The 19,960-nt window shown below is 44.5% G+C and overlaps 1 protein-coding gene across 2 annotated transcripts in view; it reads left to right on the top strand.

Annotated features, from left to right (window-relative positions):
* LOC115206260 (T-box transcription factor TBX4-like) overlaps window positions 1-13,852 on the top strand; it is a 35,042-nt gene extending 21,190 nt beyond the window's left edge. For both annotated transcript variants that reach the window (XM_029773012.1, XM_029773013.1), the window contains 5 exons: window positions 240-387; window positions 10,061-10,213; window positions 10,450-10,538; window positions 11,344-11,582; window positions 11,832-13,852. In XM_029773012.1, the coding sequence (XP_029628872.1) occupies window positions 240-387; window positions 10,061-10,213; window positions 10,450-10,538; window positions 11,344-11,582; window positions 11,832-12,511 (1,309 nt within the window). In that variant the 3' untranslated portion in view covers window positions 12,512-13,852. The remainder of the gene's footprint in view (window positions 1-239; window positions 388-10,060; window positions 10,214-10,449; window positions 10,539-11,343; window positions 11,583-11,831) is intronic.
* The last annotated feature ends 6,108 nt before the right edge of the window (window positions 13,853-19,960 follow it).

Below are 19,960 nucleotides of genomic sequence, written 5' to 3'. Positions count from 1 at the left end.
CTGAATGGAGTCGTGTGGCTGCTGGAAGATTTGGCCATGCTGTGACAATATGGTTTGGTAGATCACAGGGCTGCTGGGTTGTATATGGCTGCAGTCATCTTGGCAGAGTAATGGCCGTTGTTTGCTGCTAGCCAAGGGGTCTTTATGAGGATGATGATGTTGCACCTTAATTTGTCTCTTCATCTCCCTCTCTCCTTCCCACTCTCGTTCTTCTCTCTTCTCCTCCTTTTTCTACCCAGGATGGTGGCAGGCAAGGCAGAGCCGGCCATGCCAGGGAGGCTCTATGTCCATCCAGACTCCCCGGCTACAGGAGCCCACTGGATGAGGCAGCTGGTGTCTTTCCAGAAGCTAAAACTCACCAACAACCACCTGGACCCCTTTGGGCATGTGAGTGACCCTCAGTCTACCCACCCAGCACACAGGCTAACATTCACTCAAATCAGTGGCGGTTGGTGCCATTTAAGATGAGGGAGGATTATATATATATTTTTAATGAGCACAGCCTTATTTCTATTACAGCATATTGGATTACTGTCATTCATATTCCATTCACCCAGTTCAATGTAACAGTGATCAGTTTAGGGTACTACATGATACTCAAATTTTCCCTGTACCCTTCATGACGTAGGTGCACAGGTTGAGAGATATTTGAGTAATCAAGGTGACAGACAGTGACACATGCAATACTGCCTTGCCTGCATCTAGATGATCTAGGGTGTAATCATTAGTCCAACAGTTGCAAATTACAGTTTCTGTTGGACAAATTCAGGTATGTTTATCACTGTTTCGTTCCGTTTGCTTCCATTTAAGAAACCTTTTTAAACAGAATCGGTGCAATGAATACACCCCTGATCACACGCAAACAGTTCACTTTCATAGCACACGTGACACACCTTTTCCCTTCGCTTGTGGACTTCAGTGCACAGCACATCAGCTGTCTGACACCAGATGAAAAAAACCTTCATATCATGACTGCTAAACCGCTACACACAGCCAACATAATTGTCACGTCATAGTCAACTAGAACTACAAGAACTAATGCGTTAGTAAACCCAGTGTATAGTAAGAAAGTAGTTTAGCAGTTACACCAGCAGTGGCAATAAATTTATAAAACCAAAAGCTTACCTTGACTTGGAAGAGTTCCAGTGTTGGATAGCCATAGCGATAGCCAGCTAGCTGACATAGCATCCCTCTCTGTTTGAGTAGGTTAAACTAGCTAGCTGCATTTGCTAGCTAAGTGAAATAAAAATAAAAAATACAACCAAATATAGCTCTCTCTCTCGCTTCTCCTTAATTTTGGAAGAAATTAATTTGTTCAAAACTGTTCAACTATCGTGTTTCTCTTTGAGGAAACTACTCACCACATTTTATGCACTGCACTGCAGTGCTAGTTAGCTGTAGCTTAAGATTCAGTAATAGATTAATTCTCTGATCCTTTGATTGGGTGAACAACATGTCAGTTCATGCTGCAAGAGCTCTGATAGGTTGGAGGACATCCTCCGGAAGTTGTCATAATTACTGTGTAAAGAGCCTCTTAAGTTTTGTATTGAAGTCAATGTACCCAGAGGAGGACAGAAGCTAGCTGGCCTCCGGCGCTGTGTTTTTTCAATATTAATTATTAACCTATCATCATTAATATAATATTTTATTTACAATGTACTAATAAAACTAACGGTTCTTTTTCTTTTCTCGTTTTTGGAAAAAAGTAAACATCCAGAGAGCCTCTGTATTGCCCAACCCTCCCCCCTAAAGAAAAATCTGGCTCCCAAAAATGAAAAGAAAGACAGGAGAGAAAAGAAAGGGAGACAACATGCCACCCAATTTTTTACAAAGGAAGGTGGGTGTAGTCCGTGAGTGGTGGAAATGAACCTGTTAGCTTAGTCCATTTGCTCCCCGAACATTAGTTACTTAATATCTTCACAGAAAATTCTGAGTGTTTACATTTCGCTCCTCTTTTAGCCGACATTTAATCAATGCAGGCAAACTTTTAGCAAGCTATTCATACTAAATCAGTTGTCCCCGCCAATGCCTGGTGCCAGGCCCAACAGATTTTTTTTTTTTTTCACCTTTATTTAACCAGGTAGGCAAGTTGAGAACAAGTTCTCATTTACAATTGCGACCTGGCCAAGATAAAGCAAAGCAGTTCGACAACATACAAAAACACAGAGTTACACATGGAGTAAAACAACATACAATCAATGATGCAGTAGAAAAAAATAAGACTATATACAATGTGAGCAAATGATGTGAGATAAGGGAGGTAAAGGCAAAAAAATGCCATGGTGGCAAAGTAAATAAAGTATGGCAAGAAAAACACTGGAATGGTAGATTTGTAGTTTGAAGAAAGTTAAAAGTTAAAATATAAATAATATGGTGCAAAGGAGCAAAATAAATAAAATAAATAAATACAGTAGGGGAAGAGGTAGTAGTTTGGGCTAAATTAAAGATGGGCTATGTACAGGTGCAGAGATCTGTGAGCTGCTCTGACAGCTGGTGCTTAAAGCTAGTGAGGGAGATGTGTTTCCAGTTTTAGAGATTTTTGTAGTTCGTTCCAGTCATTGGCAGCTGAGAACTGGAAGGAGAGACGACCAAAGGAGGAGTTGGCTTTAGGGGTGACCAGAGAGATATACCTGCTGGAGCGCGTGCTACAGGTGGGTGCTGCTATGGTGACCAGTGAGCGGAGATAAGGGGGGACTTTACCTAGCAGGGTCTTGTAGATGACCTGGAGCCAATGTGTTTGGCGACGATTATGAAGTGAAGGCCAGCCAACGAGAGCATACAGGTCGCAGTGGTGGGTTGTATATGGGGCTTTGGTGACAAAACGGATGGCACTGTGATAGACTGTGATAGACGATGCAGCTTCAGGCTCAGCAGCCCTGTCACCCCATCCCCATACCCCTGAACCAGCCCTACTCCCAACTAAAGGAGGTCAGCATTGTGTTGAATGACATGTCAGTTGGCATAATTGCAGGTACTGCAATGCATTGAGGACAAGAATGTGATTCTCCAGTCAGGAAAAATCTCACTTGACACAGAGGCAGCCAATATCAGAGCCTTAAAGGAAGAGATGCAGGATCTTAGAGATGGATGGGAGTCTCTCCTGTCTGAGGCAACACTGATTGCTACACAAATGGATGTTGCACCTCAATTTAGCAAGGAACACAGCCGCCAGAGGAAAATGAAGAGATTCCATGATGAGACCTCTCAAGAGGAGACAGCTCAGGACAGTGCAGCAGTTTTGGAACACTGTTCTTTACTGCTATGGACATCATAAGTGACTTGGACACTAGGTTCCACAACAGTGCAAAAATTGTAGAATCATTTTCTGCTGTTCTGACAGTTGGGCATATTAGTGAGGATAAAGTCCCTTCTGTGTGCCAACCACTGATCATGAAGTATTCCAGAAATCTTACACCTGAGTTTCAAAATGAAATAAGACACCTGAACACTGTATATGCTGCCCCTTTCCCCCCAACTTGTTCCCTCTTGATCTCCTAAATCCAATTTGTAAGATGCAGCTGCAAAGCATTTTTGGAGAAGTGTGCATTGCTTTACGTATATTTTACACACTGCATGTTGCTGGTGGCGAGAGAGCTTTAAGTAAGCTAAAAACTATTTGAGGTCCACTATGTCCCAGGACGGGCTTTGCAGTCTTGCCATGCTGTCCATTGAAGGTCAGTTAGCTAGAAAGCTGGACTTGCTTATTTTCTCGTTGGTATGTATACTTAGTTCAAAAATCTGCTGCTGATTTGATTATTTTGTTTGTTATATTATTCTATAGATGATAATGTTAATTTTTTTTATTTGAAGAGGTTAATGTATATTTAAGTTATATTTATTTTAAGTTATTCATTAATGATAAGAGAATTCGCCATTCAAGAATTGTACCATTAACATTACATTTATACTGTAAAATATGGCCTTTAGCTAATTTCTTATAGAGGGTATCAGTTTTGCATGAAATAGTGAATTCCACTGTATGCAGAATGTTGTGTGCATGTCTGCACAGTGTTATATTCTCACAGCTCACTGTCAGTAAATATTGTACTGTAAATATTGGACTACAAGATAGTTGCAAGTCTGCAAAGGTAGAGTTATTTAAAGCTTTGAATGGGTTGATTGGGTTCTGAAGGTGTGTGGTTACAGCAATTGCGCAGGGTTGGTATGGCCTGTGGTGGTGTGGCCCAATGTGGTATCTTTTCATTGGGCCCAAAATCCCTGGCGGCGTTCCTGCCTCCGGCTACACCATGGTGCTGCCCTACAGAGTGCTGCAGAGGCTACTGTAGACCTTCATTGCAAAACAGTGTGCTTTAATCAATAATTTGGTGGCGTGAATACATTTAGTATAGTTTTATCTAAAATGACTAACTTTAATGTTTCACTATTTAGATTTTCAAGAAATTCACTAAGGAGGATGGTCCTCCCCTTCCTCCTCTGAGGAGCCTCCACTGATCAAATATACTAAAAGTACATGTACAGTTGAAGTCGGAAGTTTACATACACCTTAGCCAAATACATTTCAACTCAGTTTTTCACAATTCCTGACATTTAATCCCAGTAAAAATTCCCCATCTTAGGTCAGTTAGAATCACCAGTTTATTTTAAGATTGTGAAATGTCAGAATAATAGTAAGAGAATGATTTATTTCAGCTTTAATTTCTTTCATCACATTCCCAGTGGGTGAGAAGTTTACATACACTCAATTAGTATTTTGTAGCATTGCCTTTAAATTGTCTAACTTGGGTCAAACGTTTTGGGTAACCTCCACAAGCTTCCCACAATAAGTTGGGTGAATTTTGTCCCATTCCTCCTGACAGAGCTGGTGTAACTGAGTCAGGTTTGTAGGCCTCCTTGCTTTTGTAGGCCTCCACACTTTTTCAGTTCTGCCCACTAATTTTCTATTGGATTGAGGTCAGGGCTTTGTGATGGCACTCCAACACCTTGACTTTGTTGTCCTTAAGCCATTTTGCCACAACTTTGGAAGTACGCTTGGGGTCATTGTCCATTTGGAAGACGCATTTGCGACAAAGCTTTAACTTCCTGACTGATGTCTTGAGATGTTGCTTCAATATATCCACATAATTTTCCTTCCTCATGACGCCATCTGTTTTGTGATTTTTACCAGTCCCTCCTGCAGCAAAGCACCCCCACAACATGATGCTGCCACCCCCGTGCTTCACGGTTGGGATGGTGTTCTTCGGCTTACAAGCCTCCCCCTTTTTCCTCCAAACATAACGATGGTCATTATGGCCAAACAGTTCTATTTTTGTTTCATCAGACCAGAGGACATTTCTTCAAAAAGTACGATCTTTGTCCCCATATGTAGTTGCAAACTGTAGTCTGGCTTTTTTATGCCGGTTTTGTAGCAATGGCTTCTTCCTTGCTGAGCGGTCTTTCAGGTTATGTCGATATAGGACTCGTTTTACTGTGGATATAGATACTTTTGTGCCTGTTTCCTCCAGCATCTTCACAAGGTCCTTTGCTGTTGTTCTGGGATTGATTTGCACTTTTCGCACCAAAGTACGTTCATCTCTAGGAGACAGAATGCATCACCTTCCTGAGCGGTATGACGGCTTCGTGGTCCCATGGTGTTTATACTTGCGTACTATTGTTTGTACAGATGAACGTGGTACCTTCAGGCATTTGGAAATTGCTCCCAAGGATGAACCAGACTTGTGGAGGTCTCCAATTTTTTTTCTGAGGTCTTGGCTGATTTATTTTTATTTTTCCCATGATGTCAAGCAAAGAGACACTGAGTTTGAAGGTAGGCCTTGAAATACATCCACAAGTACACCTCCAATTGACTCAAATTATGTAAATTAGCCTATCAGAAGTTTCTAAAGCCATGACATCATTTTGGGGATTTTTCCAAGCTGTTTAAAGGCACAGTCAATTTAGTGTATGTAAACTTCTGACCCACTGGAATTGTGATACAGTGAATTATAAGTGAAATAATCTGTCTGTAAACAGTTGTTGGAAAAATGACTTGTGTCATGCACAAAGTAGATGTCCTAACCAACTTGCCAAAACTATAGTTTGTTAACAAGAAATTTGTGGAGTGGTTGAAAAATTGTTTTAATGACTCCAACCTAAGTGTATGTAAACTTCTGACTTCAACTGTAACAGTACACAACTAAAATATGGGTGTATGCTGGACAATTGCCCAATAACAACAGGTACTTTGGCCATGTGACCTCACACTTGGCCCTTAAAGCCACTTAGTTCTTTGTCACAGAGCGAAGTACTCTGCCTGTCACATCACTTGGCCCTGCTGATGCAACTGATCAACAGCTTGACTGCTCTGAATAATGTCAACAACGTCTATAAACTTTAAGCTCAATTAACTGTAAAGGAATAGAGAGAGAGTGAGAGAGAGGGGGATGGTTAGCTACTGAGGCCTCACAATGTAGGTCAATCCACATCCCAGGAAGGCACTGGGTCATTTCACACAATACAGCTTCTCACTTCTCCTGGCCATGTAAAACAAGAGAGGTGACTGGATACGGCTCATTTAGTAAAAACTACACAGTGGATGAGAGTTCAATAGACTGGTGTTAAAGCAACAGCAGGATAGAACGTTTTTTTAACAAGAGACTGAGTCATGAAGCTGTCTTTATGGAAAGAGAGGGAGATAGGAGAGTGAAACAGGGAAAGAGGGAGAGAGGAGAGAGGGGGAAGGAGTCGAGAAAAGGTGGCCAGAGTGGAAAAGGAACAGAGGGTGAAAGAGGGAGTGAAGAGGAGGGAGTGACAGAGAGAGAAGAGAGGGAAAGAGAGAGAAAGAGAGAGAAAGTGAGTGTCTTGCCACAGAGGGAAGTGAGAAGTGTGACGGTGGCGGCAGTGCTGCCCAGAGGAACTCTGAGCAGGCTTGTCCAAAGCCATCCCGTCAGAAGGAGAACTCATTAGGAGAACTCATTAGGAGAACTCAGAAGGAGAACTCACAGAGGGAAGTGAGAAGTGTGACGGTGGAGGCAGTGCTGCCCAGAGGAACTCTGAGCAGGCTTGTCCAAAGCCATCCCGTCAGAAGGAGAACTCATTAGGTTCATAACCTCTGGGATCAGCGGCAGGGCCCGCTGTCAAGTTGAGTCCGCCGCCTGGATAGTGATAAGGGCGAGTAATGAGGACAGAGAGAGAGAGAGGGGCCAGGTCTTACTGTCCTGCTGATGGCCATAGAACAGCCCACGCCAGCAGGGGAGCCAGAGAGCCTCTCCTCCCTGCCCTGCATAGCACTGGATCCACCACCCACCTGACCCACTAAATCAGGGGTGTCAAGCATACGGCCCATGGGGGGTTAAATCCAGCTCGCTAATAATCACTGAAATGAAAGCTAGACAGTCAGGGAGCATTGAAAATATTTTAAATGCAGCCCTCCGGACCTCATTGAAGACCGAATGTGTCCCCCGGTGAAAAATGACTTTGACACCACTGCTCTTAACTGACCCACGGCCGAAATAAAACAGCCTGTGAAGTGAGCTAATGACAGTCAATGACAGACTCTGTTGTTTGTGCATTGGAGAGTGTGTCTTTTCAAGTGTGTTTATGTATGTGAGAGTATGCGGTCTGCATGACTGTGTGTGCAAGTATGTGGGTCAGCATGGCTGCTAGTCCAGTCCAGAGCAGGATGGCCGTCAGCTTGATTCAACCCAGGGGTCTCATATCTATGACAGACCTTCCCCTTTCTGACCATCCCCCACAAACTCTGCCCTTCCCTTCCCTTTGCTGCTGACCTGCTCAGCATCAGCAGTAAAAACACTATCACTGATCTGGGATCTGGGCTCCCACTGACCCATGCTACTGTTGACCAAGAGATGGTCCAAGGAATCACTCCTGAAATGCTGTCACTTCCCAGCTGTCACTGAGTGAGGCAGTGTGTCTTGGTTTATAAACCAGTTAGCAAACTGTCTGGGGCTGGCATTTTCACCCACAAGATCAAAGAGAAAATGCATGATTTGGTTCTGGGTTGATCCAAGGAAGGCTTGTCCTGCTCAATGCAACCAGACAGCACAGAGAGAGTCAGACTCCTTCCTGCGCTTCCTCCAGACAGACACTGGCCAGACTAGCAGACTAGACAAAGGTCATCACCAGAGAGTCTCCAGTCAACCAACCAGTAGCTTATCTCTATCCGTTATCTGCCTCAGGTCACCACAGTCTCTAGGCAGCCAATGAACCAATTGCTTATCTCTGTCCGAACCTTGCCTCAGCAAAAGGGGGCAAAGGCATGTGAGCATTGGGCTGTTCAGGGTGCAACTATGACCCCGGCTGCCTGTGCCCTGATAGCACAGGAGGCTGCTGAGGGGAGGACGGCTCATAGTAATGGCTGGAATGGAGTGAATGGAATGGTATCAAACACATGGAAACCATGCGTTTGATTTTATTTTTTCTTTCATCTTTATTTAACCAGGTAGGCCAGTTGAGAACAAGCTCTCATTTACAACTGTGACCTGGCCAAGATAAAGCAAAGCAGTGCGACAAAAACAACAACACAGAGTTACATATAAACAAACGTACAGTCAATAACACAATAGAAAAATCTATGTACAGTGTGTGCAAATGTAGAAGATTAGGGAGGTAAGACAATAAATAGGTCATAGAGGCGAAATAATTACAATTTAGCATTAACATTAGAGTGATAGACGTGCAGATGATGATGTGCAAGGAGATACTGGGGTGCAAAAGAGCAAAAAGATAAATAACAATATGGGGATGAGGTAGTTGGGTGGGAAATTTACAGATTGGCTGTGATCGTTAAGCTGCTCTGACAGCTGATGCTTAAAGTTAGAGAGGGAGATATAAGTCTCCAGCTTCAGTGATTTTTGCAGTTCGTTCCAGTCATTAGCAGCAGAGAACTGGAAGGAAAGGCGGCCAAAGGAGGTGTTAGCTTTGGGGATGACCAGTGAAATATACCTGCTGGAGCGTGTCCTACGGGTGGGTGTTGCTATGGTGATCAGTGAGCTGAGATAAGGCAGCGCTTTACCTAGCAAAGACTTATAGATGACCTGGAGCCAGTGGGTTTGGCGGCAAATATGTAGCGATGCGTTCAATGAGTTCAATACCATTCAATTTATACTGTTCCATCCATTACTATGACCCCATCCTCCCCAATTATGGTGAACCAGCCCGCCTGTGCTTGATAGTCTTAACCCCTCTCTGTGGTAGCCTCCTGGAGGGGCTCACCTGTTAAGACAATGCCCTGGTACTACTGGGCCGTGAGTCTAGAATGTAGGAGAGGAGGGGAGGTGGGAGTGGGGGAGAGCCTGATGCTCATCGGCCCTGACAGAGCTGCACTGGAGATAACCCTTGCTCCAACCCTGCTGACACTCCAGTGAGCATGTGGCTAGGCTACTAGGCTACTCTGAGCAGACTGGTGCCGATGTGCTGACCTAGCCGCCCCCCCCAACCCAAACATTGAGCACGCACCATACGTGCTGATTGATGCACTATACAGTTGCAACTCTTGTGTGACAAAGGGGTGCCCACTTTTCAGTATCAACACATTGAACTACAGTATATTGACAAATTTCCACATTGTATGGACAAAGTTTGGCATTGTATGCCCACTAATGCTGACTCCAATAGCAATGTCTTCCCTGTGGCTCAGTTGGTAGAGCATGGTGTGTGCAATGCCAGGGTTGTGGGTTCCATTCCCACAGGGGGGGTACAAAAAATGAATACAATTTTTTTTAAATGCGTGAAATGAAATGTATGCAGTCGCTCTGGATAAGAGCGTCTGCTAAATGACGTAAATGTAAATGTAATTAAAATAGGCCTACCTGCTAAAAAGGCTAGCCATGGAAAACCTGAGCATCTTAAGCACCCCGTTCACACTATGAGTCTATTCAAGTCAATACAATTGCATCACTTGGAATTTAACATCTAGGCCAGGGACAACCATTCATTTAAAGGAGGAAAAACTAGCCTTAAAAAAGAAATAAGAACATCTTAAAAAGTCTTAAACCTGTGGTGGTGTCTGGTCATTCACTGGTGCCACTAAAAGGACAGTGTGCTGTGATCGACTCAGCTGTCGTTCGTCTGACCCTGTACTTTCCATTTTTCCCCCTGATAGATCATCCTGAACTCGATGCACAAGTACCAGCCTCGGCTCCACATCGTCAAGGCCGACGAGAACAACGCCTTTGGGTCTAAGAACACAGCCTACTGCACTCACGTGTTTCACGAGACAGCCTTCATCTCTGTCACCTCCTACCAGAACCATAAGGTACAGTATAAGTGCCACCCATGTAGTTGTCCACCTGCTATCTGATGTTCAACGTCTGCTGCACACACAGTCTGACTCGTTTCTAAAGTCAGTAATACGAGAGCATGTCTTCAAAACACTATCTATCTGCAGGAGAAATGTTCCAAATCATAGAAAGACAATTTTTGACTGAACCTAGCTGCACATTTCATGATGAGTCTCAAGTGCAGTGACAAGAAATGTTGCTGTCTTCTCAGATAACTCAGTTGAAGATCGAGAACAACCCGTTTGCCAAGGGTTTCCGTGGCAGCGATGAAGGGGACCTGCGTGTCTCCAGACTCCAAGGGTATGTTCTGTATGTTTATGGGAATGTGCCACACAATAAAAAGTATATGGAATACTTACTTTATCATGGAAACAATTCTTCTTTTGGGGCAGTACATCATTCATTGGAACCATTTGTTCCTTTTGGAACTTGTTCCATTTCTTCCTTTATCTGTGCTTGCTTCCTTAAATACATCACTCTCTCACTGCTAAGTAGAATCTGTAACGCAAGTATTGGGAAGTAGTGAACTACATTTAGTTCAACTAGTGATTTAATTATATTTTGCAGTAGCTTGGTCGTAGTTAATTTGTAAGTCGCTCTGGATAAGAGCGTCTGCTAAATGACTTAAATGTAAATGTAAATGTAGTTGAACTAAATTCAAATCTTGGTAGTGTTTTACCATGTAGTGGTGTAGCTAACTACTGGAACTACAGACAACTTTTTTAACAAAAATAAAATATTGGTGAAGTAGGCAAGAATTGACTTTTTTTATTTTTTACATCAGACCTGCCTAATTCTCACTTTTTGTGTTTAATAGGTTAAATTACACATTCTGTTAACATCTGGCTCCAGAGTGAACTGTTCTTGCAATTTGTAGTCTATGACATTTCAGATTTAGAAGTAGTTTGGATGTAATTAACCACTTTTTCTAAGTAAATTTAGTTAAGTAAGCTATATTTTTCTTAAGGGTAGCTTTCATGTAGCTCAACTTCTTCCAGTATGAAGTAATTAGTAGCTTGATAAACTATATTTTCAGAGTAGCTTCCCCAACACTAACATTAACGCTAATCCTTCTGTTCTTGTTTTCCCTTCTTCCTCTCCGTAGAAAAGACTACCCAGTGATTTCTAAGAACATGGTTCGCCAGAGGCTCCTCTCCTCACATGGTCACCGAACGGGGAAGCTGGGAGCTGGGGTACACCTGTCGGGGCACCCCCAGGTCCTGTCCCACTACCAGTACGAGGGTGGGGTGCCCCTGGGGAACTCAGACCACCAGGAACACATCTCCAATTCCTTCCCTCCAAGCCGAGAGCCCAGCCTGCTCTACCACTGCTTCAAACACAGAGGTGGGTTAGCTACAGACCTACCTGAACATCTCCACACCTGTCAATCACAGAAAATGGGCAGTCCTCATTAGTCTTTCAGAAAACTTTGTTGTCTTGCAACACATCTTTTGGTGCTACACATCAATATCACATAATATAAATGGCTTTGTGCACAGTTCCAAACAGTATGAAGAAGCATCATAGGTCAGCAGGGTGATACATTGAGTTTTTACACTCAGTGATGATGATTTAATCTTCATTTCTTTACAGATAACACCAGGCACTTGGAACTGGGTTGTAAACGGCCATATCTGGACACAGCGCTTCCAGCAGTCTCAGAGGAACACTACTTCTGTTCTCCTCCCACCTACGAGCCTCCACTGCTGTCCCACCCCTATTGTGGTGAGGCCATGAGCTCCAGGGAGGCCTGTATGTACGGAGGGATGGAGGGAGAGAACGGCCACGGGGCTGTGGGTGCTGACGACCTGGCTCCCCCCTCTCTGAACTGCAACATGTGGGCGTCGGTGCAGCCTTACCCGCGGTACAGCGTGCAGACAGTGGAGGCTGTCCCCTACCAGCCCTTCACTGCTCACTTCCCCAGTACTGCCACCGCCACCTCCGTGGTGCCCCACCACACCCCCACCGGACCCCCACGCCCCCAGTCCGACATAGGAATTTACAGTCCAGCTACAGCACAGCGAGGCCTGGCCACCATCCCCTCGTCGTCCTCCATCTCGTCTTCCTCTCCACCGGTTCCTGGTTCCAGGGGTAGCAGGCCGGTGGTCCATCCTCCTCTGTACCACAGGAAGCCTGGGCCTGGGTCTCCTCTCCGGCCTCACAGGGAGTTCTCGGCCTTCCCAACACAGGGCACCCCCCCATCCATCCGGGACCCGTCCTACCAGTACCAGATGGGTCAGAGCAGTGTAGGGGCCCACTGGAATGATAGCTAGGGCTAGGGAGTGCTGTGTGGCTCCTGAGGCAGCGGCGATGTCCACCCATCCGGTCAGTTCAGAATCAGCCAGCCAGCCAACTTTGAACTGCCTGTGAGGCATCTGAAATGAGATTATGTTGAAACAGCCATGATGACCATGATGAAGCCATAGTAGTTTAGCATGAGGAGAAGCAGATCAGAGTGACCAAACTCCAATAGAAGCCTACATCTGCCTAAAAGCTCTGCGCCTTCAGATCCATGTTATCCTGACTGGAGGAGCATTGTGACTGTGATGATGATAATGAGTATTCCAGAGGAAGAACCCCTCTATAGAATTATGCAAAAGCGTGCCATATAATGGCTTAAAAAAATTATCCAAAACGTTCAATGTCAAACAATGCCAAAAGGAGATGTGTTCAGCAAAGTGAAAAATATTCATTATGCCTTTGAAGTAGTGTGTTTATGGTTAAGATGGACACGTACCAGTAATGAATTGATTAACGTTTCTAAGAAAACCATTTAAATGCAAAACTTGATCATATTATTATCAGCAAATGAGGGAGTGGGACATGGATGTGTATGTGTAAAGAGATTTAAGTAACAGGCCAAGTGTTTTGTTGAAACTTTGAGTAAATCCTTCATTTCATTTTGCCATCTCTGCTTGTATTGAGATACTTTGCCAGTTAGAAATCTGTTGAACTTGTAAACATGGGCTGCAGGTGAGCTACACAACAAGCCCTCCCATGCAGTCCATTTGAGCAGAGCTTAAGTGTGTGTAGTTCTAGATCTCATCTTCAGCCATACTCCTCTGCTAGCCATATTGTAAGCTAGCGTGACACCACTAAGCATGAAGCCAAACGGCCCTTAGTTAGCGGTCTTTGAACCACAATAGGGCAGTAATCACTTAGCACTTTGGCTCCAAACCTGCGGTCCGTTCCGAAGCAGCGTTCCCGCCTGTTGAAGTGAGACTTCAGAGAAGGTCCCTGGCCAACCAGATGGGAGCTTAATGAATCGTTGTTAAGCCAACGCTAGTGCAGAACACAGAGCTCCGCACAAATCCCAGCCCCAAATGACTGCGTTGGAAAAATCCTTACAAGACTGCAAATGTAAAACAGCCCGAGTGGGGCGGGCGAGGAGCCACATTGTGAAGTCAAGCTGAGCTGAACTGAAGCAGGGACGACTGGGTAACATACAGCCCGGCCTGTCTGACCTTGATAAGTAGGAATGGGTAATAATAGAACAATATGGTCTATTACCTGGCAGACCCACGTTATCTCTTCATTATTACATTTTTTTTCTCGATATAACTTCTTTGAATATTTTTTTCTCCCAAACATGATGAAATAAATATTTGAATGCCTCCCATTGTTGCTTTGCGGATGTATTGTACTGGTAATAATAATGGTAATGGTTATTACCTTGGCTATCTTGGATTCCGTCTGAATTTAACTTCTGTCTATCCTCCACTAGCACTTACTTGTCATTGGTGATCTAAGACACATAGGCACTCATCAATCATTACGGGCGGCAGGTAGCCTAGCAGGTTAGAGCGTTGGCCCCACAGAAATATAAATTATATTTCTATTGTTGGGCCAGTCACCAAAAGGTCGCTAGTTCGAATCCTCTAGCCCGACAAGGTGAAACATCTTTCGATGTGCCCTTGAGCAAGGCACTTAACCCTAATTGTTCCAGGGTCGCCATTGATAATGAAAAATCCTGACCATGACCCCACTCACTGAGGTTGTCTGTGTAATAGGACAAATAAGCACCCACCAAATTATTATTATTAAAAACCAATCAAGCTATCAACGACATTATTAAACATAAACAACAACTACACCCTCCTAAATGGCATCAAACCATGAACATTGACTGGGTTAGTTAGTTATCTGTCAAGTGAAATAATTTGTGTGTGTGTGTGTGTGTGTGTGTGTGTGTGTGTGTGTGTGTGTGTGTGTGTGTGTGTGTGTGTGTGTGTGTGTGTGTGTGTGTGTGTGTGTGTGTGTGTGTGTGTGTGTGTGTGTGTGTGTGTGTGTGTCAGGGCAGCGTGGCTGTGCAGTACAGTATGTAGATGAATGGGTGAGGTGCAGGACGACATCCCAGGGCATACATACATACCGGTACTGTAGCCCTCTGCTTTCTCACACACAGCAATCATTAGGGTCCTGAGTTATGGTTCTGCCCTGGCTCTTGTCAGTGCCTCCTCTCTCTCTCTCTTCCTTGTTCTCTCTCTCTTGCCTTCATTCTTTCTCTCGCCCTCATTCTCTTTCTCTGTCTCTAGGAGAACTTCCCACTCCAACAAATCAATGTTCCGAGATCTAGGGTCTTCAAACAGGATGAAATGTCTACCATGTCAAACGGTGAGTGAGAACTTATAATGGCGATTAGACCTTTCTTTGCCTGATAAGAGAGGCGCTTATATTTTTGTAAAAAGAGATCATGTTAGTATCTTGAACATGAATTATATTTGTACTTAAAATGACAGTGGCTATGCATGTATTTTCTCATATGCTGTATGGGCAACTTAGGTTATGTATACACTTTTACTGGTGTGACAAACATCCCACAATACATACACCACAGATAAAATAAATAAAGATAATTTCCTCTCTGAAATGGATGTAGAAATTATTGGATGTGGGGCCTTGCAGTGTGTCTACACAAGAGAACCTAACCATTGTGGGTACAAATCATCATTTTACCATAAGAAATATTTACACTAATATACAATATATAATATCTGGTCTAATTGGGCTTCTGAGTGGCGCAGCGGTCTAAGGCACTGCATCTCAGTGCTAGAGGTGTCACTACAGACCCTGGTTCGATTCCAGGCTGTATCACAACCAGCTGTGATTGGGAGTCCCATAGGGCGGCGCACAATTGGCCCAGTGTTGTCCAGGTTAGGGTTGGGCAGGGGTAGGCTGTCATTGAAAATTTGAATTTGTTCTTAACTGAGTTGCCTAGTTATATAAAGGTTAAATAAAAATATATCATTAATTAAGAGACATATGTACGACATAGAGCATCATACAAATCACATGTATGACAAAAATTTGATACAGGATATCATTCAGCAATAATGCCTGAGGGGGTGTGGTATATGGTCAATATACATACCACGGCCAAGGGCTGTTCTTATGCACGATGCAACGCAGAGTGCCTGGATACAACCATTAGCTGTGGTATATTGGCCATATATAACAAACCCCGATGTGCATTATTGCTATTATAAACTGGTTTCCAACCTAATTAGAGCAGTAAAAATAAATGTTTTGTCATACCCGTGGTATACGGACTGATATACCAAGGATGTTAGCCAATCAGCATTCAGGGCTCGAACCACCCAGTTTATAATTAATAATAAACCATGTGTATTGTAATATACACAAGTGTGTTCTTCTCACATGTGCAGACCAGGAGGAAATATGGTTAGGATGGCTGTGTATGTGTGGAGGATATGGTGGTTGTGAAGTTGAGGATTTAGACTGACCTCCATGTGTCTATGGAGGATGTCCAACTGAATGCAGGTGGTTCTACTGGGCGGGACAATAGGTCTGGAGTATTGAGCAGAATTGGACGATTTTATAATCAGAAAACTAAGTAATTCCGACTTAGTCAAGAGTCATTTGATGACAAAATCATTTTCTATTGTTTTGATTGTATACGATGGCTGAGAGGCCAACGATGGCTAACAGAAACCGTGCTATGGTGTGAGAGGTGAGGACAAAGAAATAAAAGCATCATGTGGTTTGAACAAAAAAAACTGTAAAACAGGAGACACCCAAAAGCCACTCTTAAGAACCTACTGGGAAAAAAGGTTAATTCTCATTCTTAAATTTATGATGACCTTTTTTCGGCTGTAGCTAGCTCGAATAGAGCATAAAAAGACAGACGTAGCAGTAGACCTACATTTATACTAACTTTCCACATAAAACGCAGTCTATCTCTATTATAAAGAAGCCAGGTTTAAGCCCCTTGCAGAGCACAGTGTATCCTCACTCTAGAGCTGCAGAGGTATGGCAGTGTATCTAAACTCAGCAAAAAAAGAAACGTCCCTTTTTCAGGACCCTTTCTTTCAAAGATAATTCGTAAAAATCGAAATAACTTCACAGTTCTTCATTGTAAAGGGTTTAAACACTGATTCCCATGCTTGTTCAATGAACCATAAACAATTAATGAACATGCACCTGTGGAACGGTCTTTAAGACACTAACAGCTTACAGACGGTAGGCAATTAAGGTCAGAGTTATGAAAACTTAGGACACTAAAGAGGCCTTTCTACTGACTCAGTGAGACGCCTAAGACAGCGCTACAGGGAGACAGGACGGACAGCTGATTGTCCTCGCAGTATCGGATCGGTACATCTGAACATCACACCTGTGGGACAGGTACAGGATGGCAACAACAACTGCCCGAGTTACACCAGGAATGCACAATCCCTCCATCAGTGCTCAGACTGTCCGCAACAGGCTGAGAGAGGCTGGACTGAGGGCTTGTAGGCCTGTTGTAAGGCAGGTCCTCACCAGACATCACCGGCAACAACATCTCCTATGGGCACAAACCCACCGTCGCTGGACCAGACAGGACTGGCAAAAAGTGCTCTCACTGACAAGTCGCGGTTTTGTCTCACCAGGGGTGATGGTCGGATTAGCGCTTATCGTCGAAGGAATGAGCGTTACACTGAGGCCTGTACTCTGGAGTGGGATCGATTTGGAGGTGGAGGGTCCGTCATCGGTCACAGCATCATTGGACTGAGCTTGTTGTCATTGCAGGCAATCTCAACGCTGTGCGTTACAGGGAAGACATCCTCCTCCTTCATGTGGTACCCTTCCTGCAGGCTCATCTTGACATGACCCTCCAGCATGACAATGCCACCAGCCATACTGCTCGTACTGCAAGACAGGAATGTCAGTGTTCTGCCATGGCCAGCAAAGAGCCCGGATCTCAATCCCATTGAGCACGTCTGGGACCTGTTGGATCGAGGGGTGAGGGCTAGGGACATTCCCCCCAGAAATGTCCGGGAACTTGCAGGTGCCTTGGTGGAAGAGTGGGGTAACATCTCACAGCTAGAACTGGCAAATCTGGTGCAGTCCATGAGGAGGAGATGCACTGCAGTACTTAATGCAGCTGGTGGCCACACCAGATACTGACTGTTACTTTTGATTTTGACCCCCCCCTTTATTCAGGGACACATTATTACATTTCTGTTAGTCACATGCCTGTGGAACTTGTTCAGTTTATGTCTCAGTTGTTGAATCTTATGTTCATACAAATATTTACACATGTTAAGTTTGCTGAAAATAAACGCAGTTGACAGTGAGAGGACGTTTCTTTTTTTGCTGAGTTCGTGTCTCCGTCCCAAATGGAATCCTATTCCCATTATAGTGCACTACCTTTCAAAAGTCATTTAGGATGCAACCTATCCGTGAGAACCTGACAGGGGGCCTAGGGTTCCATCTGGAACTCATTGGTGCTGAGATCTGGCTGTGCCGGTGCCTCTTTCCCCTGCCTCTCTACGCTCCACGCTGCCCTTTCTTTCCCATACCGCTGTCATCCCATAATCCCGTCTGAGAGCTGCCTGGTGGTACGTTCCAAATGGCACCTGATTCCCTATATAGTGCCCTACTTTTGACCAGAGCCATATGGGCCCTGGTCAAAAGTAGGGCACTTCATAGGGAATAGGGTGATATTTTGAACACACACCTGGCCTGGGTGGTACCCACTCTGACCCACTCTGATGGGCTTAACTGGGCTGCCTTGTAAAAAATCTCCGACTCCTTCTCTCCTTCAGCCCAGCCCAGCACTCTGAAAACACGCTTTAAATAGTGGAGGGGGGATTTAATAACAAGTCCATTACGGTCTTTCTGGTGCCCTGTAAATAGTCAATTAGTGGATGATTCTGATTTGATCCACATGCAGAGAGATCCGCTGTGGGGGAGGAGGGAGGGAGGAGAGAAGAGGACGGTGGGAGGAGTGTGTGTGCAGCATGGTTTGGCGTGTTTCCCTCAAGCCACTGCCATTGGAGCTGGTGGGGTGAGATAGAGACCACCAGGTAGGGTAGGGAGGTAGAACATGTAGGAGGCCAGTAGAGTGTTGGCGTTGGGGCATCATTCCACATCCTCCTCTAACTCATCTAGCTACCCATTTTGAGGTCAACCTAATACACCACACAGAGGGAACCCTGGAAACTCTCAATTCTTCCTTCTGAAGGGTGTATGTAGGTCTGTTGGGAGTGTATGTATGTGCATGTATGTGATGTGTGTGTGCTGATGGGGGGGGGGGGGGCTGCGGCGGGTTCAACTCTCTGGTGGTGGGACACTTAACTGTGGCGGTGTCCCTTGATCAAAGGTAGGGCCTACATCTGGTGGGCTCCACTAAACCCCACTGTATGAAACTGGGCTCCCACTTTAATAAGTGGCTTTGGATAAAAGCATCAGTAAAAATGAACAATTATATTGTGAGTGCTCCCTGGATTAGGGCGTTAGGGATGAAATGGGGGGTGTGGATTAAGTGTTTTATCCAGCAGATTAAGTAAGAGTTCCACGAGCTTTGTTGAGATCGCTGAGTTGTCGCTGTGCAACGTGAGTAGAATGATGGTGATGGCAGTGGAACACAGAACAAACAAGCTCTAGAACCTTTAAGAACTAAGATTGAAACCCTCTGCTTTAGCATTACGGCTCAATCTAATTGGCCCTAAAACCAATCAGAGCACAACACTTATAACGTGGTAGAAGCGGGTTGCCATCCAAATCCATAGTTACCTCAGCTCAGTGAAATATGCACGTTGTTGGAGGGAGCAAACAGAACAGGATGTCATTATGGGCTGTTGTGGTGGAAGGAGGCTCTGAACTGCTTTGATGATGCAGATGCATGGTCTGAAAATGACCTCATCTTTCTCCGCATAGCTCTGATTAAAGCCAGTGTTTATCGAAGTGAATGTATTGTGTGTGTGTTGGAATATGTGTGTGATGTTGCACGAGTATACACTGTGTTGGTGAGACATTCATTATCAGAGGTTTGCGTGTCCAGCATTCTTCTCCTCCTCCCTCCTCCAATTTTTTGCCAAGGCTGAGTCTCCTTAGCCAATCAGCACCTCTCTTATTGTCTCCCAACCCTCTCCTCCCTCCTCCTCGATCCCTGCTCCAGCCATGAAAACAGCAGTGTCTCTGAGCCTGAGCAGTGGGCACAAGGAACACAACAAACATGGCCAATGATAGTGTTTAAGTCTATAGTTCTCTCTCTCACAAACGCACGGACACACACACACACTCACATACCACACACACAAAACTAGAGGTGGGAATTGCCAGGGACCTCACAATACAATATTATCCCTATACTTAGGTGCAGATATGGTATGTATTGCGATTCTCACAATTCTATATGTATTGCAATTCGATACTGTGAATTAAATGCGTTTTGATGTTCCAAACATATTGCTCACTATATGTTTGCTGCAGAGAGACAA

This window comes from Salmo trutta, chromosome 13, assembly GCF_901001165.1.
Source record: "Salmo trutta chromosome 13, fSalTru1.1, whole genome shotgun sequence".
In the NCBI taxonomy this organism is placed as follows: Eukaryota; Metazoa; Chordata; class Actinopteri; order Salmoniformes; family Salmonidae; genus Salmo; species Salmo trutta.
Note: the sequence above shows the minus strand (reverse complement) of the source record. Positions and strands in the feature narration are given on the sequence as shown.